The sequence below is a fragment of the Cornus florida genome, unplaced genomic scaffold (assembly GCF_030987335.1).
Source record: "Cornus florida cultivar Cherokee Brave unplaced genomic scaffold, ASM3098733v1 CherokeeBrave_3.0.0_Hap2_Chr11, whole genome shotgun sequence".
Taxonomy (NCBI): domain Eukaryota; kingdom Viridiplantae; phylum Streptophyta; class Magnoliopsida; order Cornales; family Cornaceae; genus Cornus; species Cornus florida.
In genome coordinates this window covers 113169457-113186878 of record NW_026775581.1, presented here as the reverse complement: position 1 = coordinate 113186878, position 17422 = coordinate 113169457, and the positions used below count along the sequence as shown (strand labels likewise).

Genomic DNA, 17422 nt, shown 5'->3' with positions numbered 1-17422 from the left:
CCAAATCTATTATCTGGAAAGAAGTCCTACATCGTCGGTAGAGTGGAAGATCGTCTCTGCTTAGCACGAACAAGCTCAAGCCTGGAACTGACGTACACCTGAAAAAGAGGAGTGGATCAAGCCCACGAACAAGTTCTATCATACTACAATCTAAGTAGAGACTCGATACGCATGTACATACTCAATAGTTCAACAATAACTAATAATCCATACATAAATATATCCACACTACTAGACTCTCGCTAGACTATGAAGAGGGTCTCAACCTGAATAGAAGGTATCACACAAAACGCACCTGAGTGGGCATGAGCACCTAAACCTAAACAGAGTATACCTCAACCCTCACAACCAGCTACACATCCAACCGCATATACGCCCCCTAACCGTCGACTCTGAGACTCAAGCTCATGTCACGGTAACATAAAAATATATTTAAATTCCGTTCCTAACCATCCACAAGAAATCCAGTAAGTCGTGCGGCGTATTCAACCGCATTGACTCATATATATAAGGAGGATTTTATTTAATAACCCGTGCCCTTATTCCAAAATAGGTAAGACTAAGCAATTTTTTTTTTTTTTTTGCTAATCCAAACCTAGTATGACACCGTCCCATATCGATGCATACAATCCCATCCATCCAACAATTGATAAAATATCGACCACAATAATAACAATATCAACAATTCCATACTAAGCATATTAAATTATATTATCAAACATGCTTAAATAAAACCAATTATCAACAATTCCATACTAAGCATAATATAATATATTATTAATCATGCTTAAATAGAACCAACAGTGGATGAAGTATTGACAACCTAAATATCAGTATTAACTACTCCATACTAAGCATATTAGAGTATATCAACAATCATGTTTAAACAAAAACCATTGCACAGAAGCCATTATTTGCTCACACCAACAATATTTATAATTAACTATCAACTCCCAGTATTCACATAATTAACAGACCTGAAGTATGAGTGCCTCATCAATTAATTTTTATGGTGAGCATCAACACTATAAGCCATTAACATATTTTAAAATTCCAGTCCGACCATCAATGCACTACCTGCTAGAATCTAACGATCAACTAGTCTCTAAACAACCTAAGCACGACATAGATTTTTATCATGCTTATTCAGCACCACCATACAAATTTAGCAGTGATTAAATCCCTCTCATAGAATTTTCTAACTTATAAATGACAATTAATAAGCTAAATCCTCACAGTATGGAAGTTCATTAAAATTTTGCATACAGATTTACATAATTGACAACTAAGAGTTTGTTCATAAATTAACTGTCCGTTAGAGTTTAAATTTTACTCTGGACAACCCTTTAAGCATCCATTACAGCACCTTTCCTCCTTTGAAACTTCATACAACCCAACAACCATGGCTTCCTTACTGAAAATTGAAAAAACAAAACAACAGAACGTAAAAAAAAAAAAAAAAAAAATGGAGGAGACGGCTCAAAAAACCCCTTGGAGCCGCCTCCAAACCAAGAAGAGTCGGCTCCAAATCCAAGAGGAGCCGGCTCTCCCCCTCCTCTGCCTTATGTTTTCCTTTCCAGCATCATCTACTCCTCCGGCACTTCGCTGTTTAGGTTCCTCGAACTGTAACTAGATCCCAGTAGGTTCCAACCCTTGTTTAAGTCCTTATTACATTTATTAACATGGATTTAAACAGAAAACAATGCAGGAAAGTTTCAAGTTTAAACAGTTTATCAAATAAAACTTATGACCAACAGTTTAAACTCATGGAACTGGATACTATATATTGTTTTTTTTAAAAAAACATGAAATTCATCCTAGAACTATATAAGTATGCAAAGAACACGAAGCCTAAGAGAGAGAGTTAAGACAGAACTTGCCTTTGAGATCTTTGTTCAAAATCTCTACGCCGTCTTCTGAGATCTCCAGCGAACTCAAATATTGTAAAACTTTCTCTGCTTCTCTCTCTGCTATTTCCACAGACGTGTTTTGGTTTTATTTGTTTTTAAAACCCTAAACAGACGTCTACTATATATTTATAGAGTTATACAAAACCCTAAATTAATTCAAGCCCCAACTGAAATTCCAACCGGCCCAAAGAAACTTAATTAAAAACCTAGGTCGGCTACAAACGTGACTTCTAAAACAAAACCCTAATTAAATACAATTAAATCACGACAATTAACAATTAAATTAAAACAATTAAACCATTATATTAAATTAAAATAATTCAATTAAAACAACTAAATTAAACCACTTAAACAAAAATAAAGAATTAAAAAAAAAAAAAAACAAGTCATAATTCAAGTAATAAAACATTTAAACGCGTCATGTAACTTAAACACCAATTTAAACAAGTAACAAATATGTCAAATAAACAATTAAATAATTGAAAATTCAATTAAGAAAATAAATTAAATACCAGGTCAAATAAACAATTAAATAATTAAAAATTCAATTATATTAAATTAAAATAATTCAATTAAAACAACTAAATTAAACTACTTAAACAAAAATAAAGAATTAAATACAAAAATTAAAAAAAAACAAGTCATAATTCAAGTAATAAAACATTTAAATGCGTCATGTAACTTAAACACCAATTTAAACAAGTAACAAATATGTCAAATAAATAATTAAATAATTGAAAATTCAATTAAGAGAATAAATTAAATAGCAGGTCAAATAAACAATTAAATAATTGAAAATTCAATTAAGAGAATAAATTAAATATCAGGACTATCCTTTTGAAATTAGGGGTATTACATATAACGTTCCTTCACAAGTTTAAATGGATTAGTGGATAGTTTTGACATCTTTTGTATTTGTGATCTATTTTTTTATTTTTATTTTTATTTTTTATTTATTTTTTGTATAAGTCTTGGGATGACACGCATATTATGTATCGATCTTGGAACTAACCATAGCGCCTTTGGACGATCTTGGGTTCAGATAAAGACCCGGTTAGCGATTCGGACCCTCGGGTTCGGGTTGTTACATTACAACTATTAGTATAAAAATTAAAATGAATTAAAGTTTTATAGTATTACTCCAATACATCTATAAAAATAAAAATTCATATTTATATAGTCCGGTCGTAACTTTGTCTTACTATTTTAAAATTTGACGTGTCGACGTATTTATGTCGTATTCGTGTTATGTCGTGTCCATGCTAATTGCTGCATAGTGGAATAGTAAATAAAAGAGATAATTTAAATAATAATAATAATAATTACCATACATATCTTCTTTTTCCTCTTTTCAAAAATTCTACATCAATGTACATTACCAAAGAAGAAGTAAAAAATAAAAAAATAAAAAAAAAAAAGAAAAATGACAGAATTTTGAAAGAAATGAATTACATTATGATTGAAAAAAGAAAATTTGACTTTTTAAAAAAAGGAAATTAAAGATATTTAAATAGTAAACGAGGGAAAAAAAGAAAAAAGTTGAGAATTTTGAAAATTTAATATTTTTAGGGAGCATAATATACAAATTTCTATATATATATATATATATATATATATATATGTGTGTGTGTGTGTGTGTTCAATTGCTCCCTGATGAACACGGAGCAATATACTTACTTTTACTCATAATCTTAGGATCTTATCGAACGACTAATGGAAACAATAGTTATTTTAGGTTATTATCTTTCTTTTAATTAGCCATTAATAACTATATTGGATACTTTTTTTAATAAAAAATAATAATAATTTTTTTAATCTAATTAAACTTTAACTATACCATTTTTCACCACTGTCGGTGTGTCACTACCACCCACCTCTTCCCCCCACTGTCACGACCACCTCCCCCACCACACAACACTGCCACCTCCATCACCACCATACTACCACCCATCACTGGGTGTAGGTGGTGGTGGTTGTGTAGCAGTGGTGGTGGCGGTGTGGTGGTGGTGGTGGTGGTGGTGTGGCGGGGTAGAGTTGACAGTGACTGTGGGGTGATGGTAATTCATGGTTAAATATTTTTTTTTCTTTAAGAATGTATCTAATATAATTATTTCGTAATGGTTAATTAAAATAATATTAATTTCTTAAAATAATTATTCTCCTCAGTAGCTATTGGATTAGATTATAAAGTTATAAGTAGAAGTGAATATATTGCTCCCTGCTCACCAGGGAGCAATTGAACACTACTCTGTGTGTATATATATATATATATATAATTTATAATTTCTTATATATTAAATAAGGCGGGAATGATCAGGCCAGGAAGGGCTCATGCCCCTCTAGGCATATGCCGACTCCGCCCATGCGTATGGCACTAACATTTGGTGGGGGCTTGGTAGGCTTTTGTGAGTAGTCGTTTGCAATAAATAGCAAAATTCTAAGAAAAAAATCTAAAAATTTAGACATAATTAGCTGATTATTAAAATATCTTGAGCTTAGCTTGACTTGAAGATGAAAATTGCAGGTGTTTATTGACCATTGACTTGTTTAATTATAGCCGTGGAACAGTTATAAGTAGACGCCAAACCCCACCTAGCTTCTGGGTAAGTTCAAACGGCCGGATGGTCTAATTTCCCGACTTTTCATCAAATTTCATTGTTCTCTTTATAATCAGTCAAATAAAGGACCTCCTATTATATAGTTCATTTGAAATTGATAGGTGGCCATTTATTTATATATTTTCCACCATCAGTATACAAACATGTTAAGAGGTGTCACAGAATGACAGTCCCACCAAATAATAGTAATAATAATTCAGCAATTTTCCTATAAAAAAAAAAAAATGAAAAGGATAAATTGTACTGAAACTTGCACTATTGACCGGTATATACAAATTAACTCATTTTTTAACCATAACACTCCTCATATTTGATAAAATTAACAAAAATACCTTCAATTGTCTCATTTGACTTCATAATTGACCTGCCTATTTATCAACAAAACTATATATATTATATACTATATACACAAGATACATATATATAAATTTACAGATTACATACCATTTTTGCCAACTATATATATATATATATATATATATATATATATTAGGATAAAAATCTTTAAAGATATAAATAAATTCATTTACTTTAATATCTATCTCTCTATAATAGTAATTGTGAGAAAAAAAAACTTGTCCTTAGTAATTTGACATAATTAAAGGATTGAACTTAGTCTCCTCCATTTCTTACCAAGTCATAACTAAAAAAGACAATTACCTATATATTAAATTTCTTATTATAAGTTTTCTATTTATTCTCAACATTTTATTAGATTCCAACCTCATTAGTATTTTTTCCTCAAATAATATGATTTATTGTCTAATTGATAGCATGATAAACACACATGATTGGAAAGGAAAAAGAACTTAATATATAGAAAAAAAGACATGTTAATTACAAAGAATTATAAAATAATAGTTTATGTATTAATGATTGTGCAACTATCATTTATTAAATTTAAAAAAAGTTATTGAGAAGATGCTTATGCAATGGTATATATATACAATATCTACAATACTTGAACAAGTTAAAATGGTATTATATGCCTCGCATATTATTTAATTAATATTAGTGTAAATATTAAAACAAGTATGCTTGCATATATTAATTAAATTTTAGCTAGTGTTAAAATATATATATATATATATATATATATATATATATATATATATATATATATATATTGCAAATTCAATGATTTTACTTTGAATATTTTTTTCATAATATTAGTTCCAGCAAGCATATATACATCAATTATATCATCACCCTAGAATTAGGTAACACCATTCCTCCCCCCCTAAATATTAGGGTCAAAATTGTCTTTTAGTTTAACTATTATTCTTTTATTAAAAAGACGAGAGTAATTTAGATATTTCATAGCATTTTTTTGTACAAACTTATATATGGCTGTCAATAAGGCAAATCTAAGGAGTTGTCATTGTAATTGATCCAAATAAAAAATAAAAAACAATACAAAAGCCGGTGTCGTTTAGGATGGAATTGATTTTTGTGCTACGGGTATTATTTGATAAATTTTGAAATTAAGTAGTAAATTTTAAAATTGAACTTAAGTTCTAAAATTAAAAATGAAAGTTTCGTTTTATATCTATATATATGAACTGTAGATGTTCAATTTTTACTATAATAATGAAATTTACATAACTTAAAATTTTAATGCCTTTGATCATTCGATCGCAACTCAAATCCATATTGCTATAACAACTTCTTTAAATTATTGGCCCATTTAATCGAACTTTATAAAATTGAATGAAAACAAGGTACGTACCTTTTTTGCAGTGTTCTGTATTTGGAGGGCCATCGGAGCAAAAGCATGACAACTCATTATTCGCGTACCCACAGAGCGCACAAGACTCATTGCATGCCCTACACTCTGTCGCGTTCCCCCAATCTAGCACAAAATCCTTGTTGATGGCTTCATGGGGAGTCATCTTGTCGCGTTCCCCCAATCACACTTTAGATGGTTCATCACATAACCATTGATCAAATCAGATTCGTTGATCTCCGTCTTCAACACCTATGTCACCACTTTCTGCTCACAGTAATCGTGCCAATCCACGCCATTCGGATCTTTCCCCGCCACAAAAACATAGGAGTTATTCACACCCCATCCAAAGCATCCTATAGGAAGATAAACGGTATCTAAAGTGTGATCTTCACAAATAAAGTAAAAACTAAGATTCAAATCTAATTGGGAGTGAAACAATGGAACTGTACTGTCAAGAATAAGGTTGCGAAGCTCCCTAGGGCACGTTGGGTCGGTGGTAACATAGCTGTCGACGAGGTTGAGGTTTTTAGTGTCATAATTTATACTTTCAACGTAGTAAGCAGCCTCGTTGTTGGAGAGGTGGAGGATGGGCTTCTGATCACTGGAGCAAAGGATGCCGAGGCCCCGGTAACCACAGTGATCACTAGGGGTTGCTGCGATGCCGTCTAATATTTGCCAAAACGGGTAGCTAATGTTAACGTCACCACACATGGTCCAATTGCAGTTTGTGGCTATGTTGTTGCCATAGGACGTGAGGAAGAAGAACAAAAACAGATATGAAGAAAGGAGGAAGAGAGGTAATTGTGACATGCTGGAAATGTTCAATTGCACAAGGTAGTATTCAAGCTACGAATAAAATACCCTTCTTATATGTGTGTGGGACTATGGGGCCCGGATTTTATGTAATTACTAAACTGCCCCTTGACAAGTTCAGATGATGTGTAACTTGCCTGGAATGTAATTGTGTTAACGTCACCACACATGGCCCAATTGCACTTTGTGGAGAATGAATCTATTTCCTTTGCCATAGGTGGTGAGGAACAAGGAGAAGAAGAAGAGAGAGGAAGCAAGGAGGAAGATAAATAGATATATGTGTGAGATATTTCTCACACAAATAGGTTTAGATATATGTGTGAGATATTTCTCACACAAATAGGTTGACTTACGTAATTACTAAACACTCCTTCGCTTCTCTAGTCTTTAATTAAAATTTGAAAATTGCCACCAAGCGTGTGGAGTATTATTCTTCTTCATCAACACCAAGTGGATTTTTCAAATCTTTCAATTGCATTTAGGGGTTATTTGTCATTTTATAAAATAAAAAAAAAAAAGGTTAATTCCGATTAACCCCATAAACTCCTTATATAGTGAATTAATTTTCATAAGAAATAGAATTGAAGGGAAAATTGCATGCAAATCCACGAACTTTCAGCATGGATTAATGAGTCATTGGATCAGTGTAGTCCATCTCTTCATCTCTTGGAAAGTTACTTTCTTATCAATTGGACCATAAGTGAGAACCAAATGTGGTCAACAAAGAAGAATTGTGATTTATTGGAAGGTAACGTTGGTGTTATTATTACATATGTTGTGTTCCAGGATAAATTATTAGGTGATCCAAAATTTTCCTTGTGAAAGGTGCTCTAATCCAGTCAACCTTATAAACAAAAAATAATATTGTAGTAATAAAAATAAATAGATTCAAAAATTTTAATAAAACATTATATAAATTATATATATATATATAACAAAAAACTTAGAACATAAATTTTGATCAGACTTACTATCAAGTGACATAAACAATATATATATAATTTCTTAAGTGGTTCATGAAAGTAGTACAAAGGTAATTAGAATGTGTGTTTATATATACACACATTTAACTAGTCTTGAACGTTGATGTGTAACTGGTTCAAGTATAGTATCAAAATATAATTGTTAAATAATAACGTTGATGTGTAACTGGTTCAAGTATAGGATCATAATATAATTGTTAAAAATAAATAAAAAATTAGAATATCTTGGGAGATAAGTATTGGAATTTATATCAGCTGTAATTTGGCCTAAAATTTATCCACGTAACTTTCCATTTGTCATCATAATTCTTGTATCATGTGATAAACAATTATTTTTTGAAAAAATATTTGGAGTCCATCAAATTCTATTTCATTTTATGAGGTGAAATTTTTTCATTAATGAATTGGAATTCTAACTATATAATTATATGATTAAGATTCAGTTACGCATATCAAAAATTTTAAAATCATGAAAACTTTGGTGAAACCCTAATGTGATGTGCCTGAGCGCGTCTCTACATTTAATCCACATGGTTCATTGATATGATGAAGTTCAACCATTGGTTAAAATAAAAGTGGATTCGCAGAGCCTTATCGGCAGGTCTACAGTGGAACACAATCCTTTCCTATAGTAGTTTATCATGGTATATTTGTCTACTTGTTCAAAACCACCATGTTTGGATGAATGAGAAATTGTATCCCAAAATGAGTTGTTTAATAAATTTAAAAATGATATGTGAGAAGGTTGGTTCCTTGTGAAACCATATGCGTGTATACATAAAAGTGTGGTAATGAGATGTCATTTTTCACTGGTTTGGTGGGTTGAAAAGTATCTTTTTATTTTAAGTATAGTACATTTAAGACTCAAATTATCATCATTTTTTAATTTCAAATATATTTTTTAAATCTTAATTTATTTCATGTTAACACTTAATTTTTTAAGAATTTGGTTTTAATGTTTTAGAAATTTGCTTTAATTTTTTTATTTTTTTAATAAAAGTTGTGTTCAGGTGTTTTCTAATATTAAACTAACTTAAGATCACATTAAATTTTCAGCGTGATAATTTTCTAATACAATTTTAGCTTGAGTTACAAACACAAGTTAAAAAAATTTAAGAATGGGGGCATTAACTAGTGACGAGCGGATACATAAATCTGTTGTTTTCGTTACGATCTCAATTCACTAGTTTTCACTAGTTTCATTTGATGCATCCGATTACATCGGAGTTGTACTTCCAACCCACACGAGTTACATGAGTTTCACAATGTTGCATATACTTTTTGAAATTATGACGAATGTGTTAAATGCATACAAAAATTATGATTCATTTGGTATAACTTTTGCTTCTACTCCTAAGTAGCAGAAAAAAAAAAAAAAAGAAATAGAAACTATTAGTTTCAATTGACGCTTGCATTGGTATTTGAACGTTGAATAATTATAGTTATTCAATAAATAGAAACTTTTTTTTCCTCTCAAAATTTATTGTCAATATTAAAACAATATATTAAAAAAAAATTAACATTATGAAAAATGTCAACATTCTTTCACCATCGTCCCTTCAAAACGTATCACAAATAAAAAGAATGGCAAATTACACAAACCTTCTTGAGACTAACATCATGAGAAATGTCATGAGTATGACATTCTTCCACCTTTATCTCTTCAAAACGTATCACAAACAAAAAGAATGATAAATTACACTGATTTATTTGGGCAAATTACACAAAGATGGAGACCTTTATTACTTTGACCTCCTTATAAAATATATTTCACATATTTATTTAATTTAATTTAAAATATATATACGTCTAACAAAAAGACTTTATTACCTTTTTTTTTCTTTCTTGTAAACACTATATTATCCTCTCTTTAAAAAATAATAATAATAATAAAAAACTAATTAAATGTTATTAAATTTTTTTTTATATAAAATATAATAATATGAAATTGGTATGAAAATTGATATTTTCATTTCAATGGTATTACATGGTATTTTGGTCATTTCATGTCAAAATATAAGGTTATTGAAATCTTTTAACACACGAAAATAGCAACTTAGTCATTTTTTGAATTTTTATTAATGACAGGAGGTGTTGTTGAGCACACGCGTCACCTATTAGAGGAAGTTAAAATAATAAAGGACAAACATTTTACTTGTGTATGTAATATATTTGTTCAAATCTCAGGGGAGGTTAGTGTATTCTGTTGTATGGAATTGAAATCGGTAGAATTTGAGAAAAATAATTAAAAAAATAAAAATAAATTTTTATCAAATTTCACTAATTTTAAGTTAAAAACTTCAATTCCTTGCCGACTAACTAAAAAAATGTCACAATTAATGATGTAACTCTTTTACTTGTTCGTCTAGCAAATCATTGATCACTAACCTCAAGAGAGAGATTGTTTGGAAATCTTTTGGTTTAGGAAGAAGAGCTCGATATGCTGTGGAAATTGTTTTCTCTGTATCAAAACAGGTTTAGTATCTAATAATAATTCTCAAAAAAAAAAAAAAAAAAATAATAATAATAATAATAATAATAATAAATAAATAATAATATTGTGAGCAAAAAGGAAATTTGAGCCTGATGAAAGTGACCTCATTGTTGGAGCCCCTTGTGTAAATTTGATAACCGACCCCCAAAGCACTTCATATTCAAATCTCTAGGACACGGTACATATGGAGAGGCGCACCAAGATTCATTGCATTAATATATGAAGAGATCTACGAGCGAGAGAAGAAAGCTCACGTCGTGAGTTTTGCCATCTAGCATTCTCTCAAATTTCCAAGTTTTAGAGCGAGAAACAGAGAGCGACAGAAAGCTGAAGTCGATGGCTCTGGCACCCGAGAGATCAAGGCCTCTCCACCACTTCACATTGCCGCGCTTGAGATGGGGCAACCGGAGGTTACTAAGATGCATGAAAGTGAACGCCAACGACAACGCTCCGTCCGATCGCAGATCATCTCCCTTGGAAGCCGATTCGGACGGCTGTAATCGAATCAGAGACGGAAATTCTGTGATCAAACGCAGATCACTGACTATCGCAGAGGATTTCAAGAAATCGCCGTTGAAACCAATCTATGGCGACAAGGATTGGGACGATAACGGAATCGAAGCTTTTCGCGAGAAACTCATGTTCGATCTCCGACTCGTCGCCGATAAGATGAAAGTTCCAATTCATGAAGACAAAGCTTTCGAAGTACCGACTCCGGAAAGACCGTGGAATTTGAGGACTCCAAGAGCGGCTTGTAAAGCGCCTAACGATTCCGGCAAAGGCGGTGGTGGCGGAAACGGAAAGGGAGAGAATTTGAGGAGCGAGGAGCGGCGGAATAGTAATTGTAATTCATCCCCGGTGAGGGCCAAAAGTCAGGCGAAATCGAGTGGAATGAGAGGATTGGCCGCGGCGGCTGCTACGACGGCGCAGTGTTTGGAGAAGAGAGAGCAGTGCGAGCGACCTAGGTTTTCGATTTCTCTTTCCCGAGAAGAGATTGTGAGTGATTTTTTGGCGATGGCGGGAACGAAGCCGAATAGAAGACCGACGAAGAAGAGGCCAAAGATAGTTCAGAAAAATTTGGATGTAAGAACACTTTCGATTCTTATTTCTACACCAACTTGTTCGATTATTGCTTGATTTTATTCCTCACTAATCTATTCTACAAACTTGTTGCAGTCACTTTTTCCAGGATTGTGGTTGACAGAAATAACATTACATCAGTATAAAGTTCCTGATTTCCAAGAACCAAGAAAGGTGACATTTTTCAATTCTTTTTTACATTTATTCTTTTCTTCTCCAATGTTTTTTTTTTTTTTGGATTTTTCAATTAATGAGTTTTTTTATTTTTTATTTTGTAGAGGGGTAGAATTGAAGCATAGATGGGTTCTGGGAAGTTCAAATTACTCTTGAATGGCTGATTGCTGCTGGTGCTGGTGCAATATGACCTAACTTAATGGTAATAACTCTTACCATATATGTAAATTGGGAACTCTTGAAGCTTAGATGTGGATTTGACTTCATTCCTTTTTTCTTTTGAAATGTTACAAGCTTTACAAATTAATTAAAGAATAGGTGGTATTCTTGATGGAAGAGCAGTTTGTACGTTTTTCCTATTATAAAGCAAAAAGTTCAAGAGTCAGTTTTTTATTTTGAAAAATGTAAAAATAAAAAAAAAAGTAAATTACAACCTATTCTTCTTCATTAAGCTGGTATCTAATGAAAGAGAAATGCAAATGATTTATATTTGCACTGTATAATTACTAAATGTTATAATCTAGCCAGTGTCTTTGCATTCAAGTCATCCAATGAATCACGGAGTCTTGTGCAACCAAAACATACTCATGGATAGTGAATACATGCCCTACCTTTTTAAACGTATTTGAAAGTTGAAAATAGTATATTTTATTTTTTTTTATTTTTTTTTTTATTTTTTAACACGTATTCAATACTTCCGCCACATATTTAGTATTTGTATACTTCAAAGCATATTTAGTAAATTGTGTATACTTCAAAAAGCATATTTAACGAGTCTTGAACGTAAAAGTGTAACTAATTCGAGTATAAACTTCAGATAGTATCATATAATTGCTAAAAGTAAAATTAGAGTTTCTTAAAAGAGAAGTATTGGAATATTTATCAAGGCTAATATGGTCTAAAATTTATTCATGTAAAGCAACTATTAGGGTCTATTTGGAATGTATTATGATATTGTTTTCTGATATTGGTCTTCAAATTTGGGTCTATCATGTTTGTGACGGTCAAAATTAGTTTAGAATAGTTTTTAACATATCAAATTTTTTTGTCCAAACTCATATTATTGAATTTGTGTTATTGTGTGTTTCCCTACTGTGGTAACGGAGGAACTACAACAAAATTTTGAATATCTCAAGACAAATTTTTGAATTTCTCAAAACAAATTTTCGTTACTAAACATGGTTTTGATTTCTACCAAAAACGATTATTTTAGTATTAATTAAAAACATATAACTTGCCAAACGGACCCTTAACTTTTTAATTTTATTTTATACATTGATCTAAATAAACTAATACACAATTTTTAATATTTTTCTCAAGCCCGCCCGTCCCTGGGAACAAAAAGTGTTCCAACATGGATGGTAACTCTTAATTTTCAACTTGTTATCATAATTCTTATATAATAAAATGATAGTAAGAATATATATATATAACATGACAAACAATAATTTTTTGAAATAATATGTTATAGATTAAAGTCCATAGTGTTCAATTTTATTTTATAAAGTGAAATTCGGGTCAAACATTCTAAAATCAGGTAAACTTTTTGAAACCCTAACGTAATGGGTCTATTTTCTAAGTTTCAATCCACGTGGTTCATTGATAAGATGAAGTTCAACCATTAAAAAATAAATGAATTATCCTGAAAAATAATTCCTAATAACTATCATTTTTCCATGGTTGATCAATTTTTTTCTCTTCGAGATCTATTGTCAATATGAAAATAATATAATAAAAATAAATTAACATTATGAGAAAATTTTAGGGTCGCAACTCGAGCGGATTGGAAATATAACTTGAACTCAATCTGATATATAAATTGTCCAACCCTAATCCAACCCTAACCCAACCTTCATTCCTAATTACTCAATTTAAGACCAATTCATCCTTCTATTTTTAAATTCGAGTTTGCAAATCGAGTTTGAGATTTCGGGTTTAAAAGTCGAGTTAATTCGGGCTACCTATATAACCAATCTCCACACTAAAAATTTAATGCAATCTTAAGTTTGTTTCAAATTTATGCTTTGTTCGACAGGAAAGAAAGAAGATGGGTGGATAGAAAATAGGAAGTAAAGAACTAATTTCTTTAGTTCGCTAGAGAGGAGATAATTAGAGAAAAAATAATAGGGGGAATGAGTTATCCTTCCTCCTTTATAAATTTTCATTCCTCCAAATATAGGCGGAAAAGTGGAGGGAAGACGAAATGTACTATTATACAAGTTTTAAATAATAATACTATCTTAAATTATACAATTTTAAATTATAATATTATCCTCTATAAATTAAAATATTATAGATAATGGTGGGTGTAATGGTAAAAATAATTAAAAACTTTAACTTTCCTCCTTTTCTTACTAACAGAATAATTGTGAATTTATTCTCTTATCTTCCTTCAAATCGAACAAAAAGAAGAAAGTATATAATCTCTTCTCATCTATCTATTCTCTTCTTAGCTTTTATCCAAAAATTTTCTTTCCTACTGAACAAAACATTAATTACTCTAGAACACAAAAAAGAAATTTAAAATTTGTTGCAAATTTTTAATAAATTACAAACAAATTTTTAGAAAATTAATTCTATAAAGTGTTAACATACAATAAATTAAAGTTGAAAAGGAAAAAAAAGTGATCAAATTTTGAATACTATATATGATACATATAAAATAAAACATATATATATTAAAATTCAGATTCAGTTGACTCAGGGTTCTAGCATCTTAATTCAAGGATAACTCTAATTAAGTTCGGGTTAAACTTTTTTAACTCAAATCTAACCCTATTCGGAAAAATGGTTATTCAAGCTCGCAAAAAATCAAGCTGGAGTCGAATTGAATTCGGATTACCCAGGCCAAAGTTGAACTCCATCGAGAAATATCACCTCTTTCTTTCACTTCCATCCCTCACGCATGTATTCCAAATGAAGAGAAATGGTGACAGCAGCTCTTTCATTCATTCGAATCTCTATCAATCCATTACTATCCTCAAGAGGGAGCGCATTGGAAAAGCTGAAAGAGTGCCATACAATAGGTTAGTAGCCGATCAAAGCATATACTACTCTGTATCAAAACATTTTTTAATATCTAATAATAATTCAAAAAAAAAAAAAAAAAAAAGGATTAATTACATTCACACCCGATGAGATTTTTCTCAATCATATGAAATTGATCCATTTTTTAACAATGACACCTCTTTAGATTTGGTAAATTAACAATGACAACCCTGCCACCTCTGATACAAAGTAAATTGACCTTATTACCCTTTAACTTATGAATATACTAATTTGAATAATGAAATTACTATTTTAACCTTTTAAATTATGAAGTTTCGGATTTCGTTTCGATGAACGAACTCGAATTCCTATGAGGTGTCGGCGAGACTCCAATAACAAACTTAGATTTCGACAAACTTTCTAACCATCCATCTCGGATTCCAATCAACTTTCTGGTAACAAAACTATGAAATTTTACAAATTACATTTTGGTAACGTTTCAAACTTATACATTTAATATATCTATGAACAAATGATTGGATGAAGATGAATACATTATACAGCGGGTTCATAGTGTCACTCTATGAACATACACAATTGATCCAATACTATCCTCAAGAGAGAAAATTGTTTGAGATTATTTTTTGTTTTGGAATAATAGCTCATGATCATTTGATGATTTTTTGGCCACGTTTAGATTTGTTATTATTATTATTATTTTTATTATTTTAAAATCCTTGCCATTTCGAAAATCTCATTAAAATCATTAAATAGATTGTCGTGTTTTCAAAGAAAAGCACTTTAGATAAACTGAAAGAGCTTTCAAGTCCAAAAAAATCACAAGCAACTTTTGAAAAGCAAATCGAAACAGACACTTTTATATAAAAATATTTTTAAATATGTAATAAAGGTAAAATGCAAATAAAAAATCTTACGATAAAAAAAAAAAAATGCTCAAGAAACACCACATTTTTAAAAAGTGCATATAAATTCCTTTATTTTGAAAATTTGGAGCAAATTGCCCCTAATCAACAATTTTGACCAATTTCTTTTATAAAATCCCAAAATTTAATAACTAAATAATATTAGTTATTTCTTTATTATTAATAAATAAAAATTTTAAAATAAAAAATAAATTTTAATAAATAAATAATTTTGGGGGGTTTCTAAATTTTGTAAAATGCCTCTATTTATTTATTATTTTAATTTTTTTTTTTAAAAAATATTATTATTTTATTTTTGTTTTGTCATGTTTCAGTTTTCAAATTGAAGAATTGGTTTTTGCACATTACCCATCTAATAATAATAAATACAGTTAAAAAAATGGTCTGAACTCGTATTCCCCAAATCAATCTCATGCCTCCAGGTATGAATTACTTAAGTTTGAACGCTGGAGAGAAGTTCATGGTTAGATTGGTTGCCTTTGAGGTGGCAGTGATAATGGTGGCAGGAGTGAGGTGGTAGCGGCCGTGGGTTTGTGAGTTCGATTGGGTTTGATGGTATGTGATTTAGCATGAATTGTTTGAGTTTTCAAGGCGTGAGAATTGTTCCTAATTTGATTGGCTGACCGGTTGACGTTGAGGTGGCCGTGGCGAAGTGATGGGTGGTTACAGTGGGTTTGTAAGGTCTGGTTAGGTTTGACAGTGAGTATGAATTTTTTTGAGTTTCCAAGACGAGAAAGTTGATCGTGAAGCGGTGGTTGCGAAAATGGTAAAGGGTGGAAGTGGTGGCAATGAGCAAGAACTGTCGATTTAAATTTTTTAAGGTAAAGATAGAGAGTGAAATTCCCAAACTATCTAAACTATGTCCTTTAACCATGACAAATTGTTAATTCAAAATAGTTTATTATTATTATTATTATTATTATTATTATTGTAAGGGTTAATTGTATTGGCACGTCTGAGATTTTGATCAACGTCATTCAAAAGTGAGTGTGATTTTTTTGACAATGACACTCTATGAGATTTAAAAAGTTTTCAGACACACCCCTTCACAAACCATTTAATCCTTTGACTATTCAACAATCACATTAGAAGTAAATTTACCAATTTTAATACCCACAATGTTGCTACCACTATCACCACAACCACCACCACCACCTCTTTTCTTTCTTTCACTCATATATGTGTGTGCATATATATTAGGGGTGATAATATTTGACACGATACAAACATAACACGAGATATAAAAGTTTATGTTTGGGCTATTCGTGTTCGTATCATAATTGTGTTAACACGAATTGATCAGTTAACTAAACGTGTCGTGTTCGTGTTTGACCCTGCTAATACGATTATAACCCGATTAACTAAATATGTCAGATAAACGTGTCGTATTCGTATAAAAAATGACTTATTTAGCTAAACGTATAAAATAAATATGTCGTGTTTGTATCAAAAATGACTTAACGTGTCTTTTTGTGTTATTTCGTGTCGTATCAAGTCTTGACTTATTTATTAAACAGTTACACGTATAATATTAGAATTTTGTTAGCACAATAAGAATCAATAAACTTCTAGAAGTATACCCATTTAAACAATAATTATCAGTATTACTTTAGAATATGTCAAAAAGTTGAGCTAACATGTTATCTTGATTGGTGCAATTTTCAAGGCCTTATAATGAAGGATATTTTC

General features: G+C 30.7%; 1 protein-coding gene across 2 annotated transcripts; it reads left to right on the top strand.

The window, feature by feature from the left end:
- Positions 1-10371: 10371 nt before the first annotated feature.
- Positions 10372-12248, top strand: LOC132285041 (uncharacterized). Of its 2 annotated transcripts, XM_059787202.1 has the most exons (3): positions 10372-11630; positions 11724-11801; positions 11906-12245. In XM_059787202.1, the coding sequence occupies exons 1-3, from the start codon at positions 10884-10886 to the stop codon at positions 11924-11926; spliced, it is 846 nt and encodes a 281-aa protein (XP_059643185.1). In that variant the 5' UTR covers positions 10372-10883; the 3' UTR covers positions 11927-12245. The 2 variants fall into 2 exon arrangements, with proteins under 2 accessions (XP_059643185.1, XP_059643184.1); XM_059787201.1 differs by having other exon boundaries at positions 11724-12248.
- Positions 12249-17422: the final 5174 nt, after the last annotated feature.

Coding starts and splice junctions, on each gene's coding strand:
- LOC132285041 (XM_059787201.1), top strand. CDS start 10,884: ATGGCTCTGGCACCCGAGAGATCAAGGCCTCTCCACCACTTCACATTG. Junction 11,631..11,723: donor TAGTTCAGAAAAATTTGGAT/GTAAGAACACTT, acceptor AACTTGTTGCAG/TCACTTTTTCCAGGATTGTG.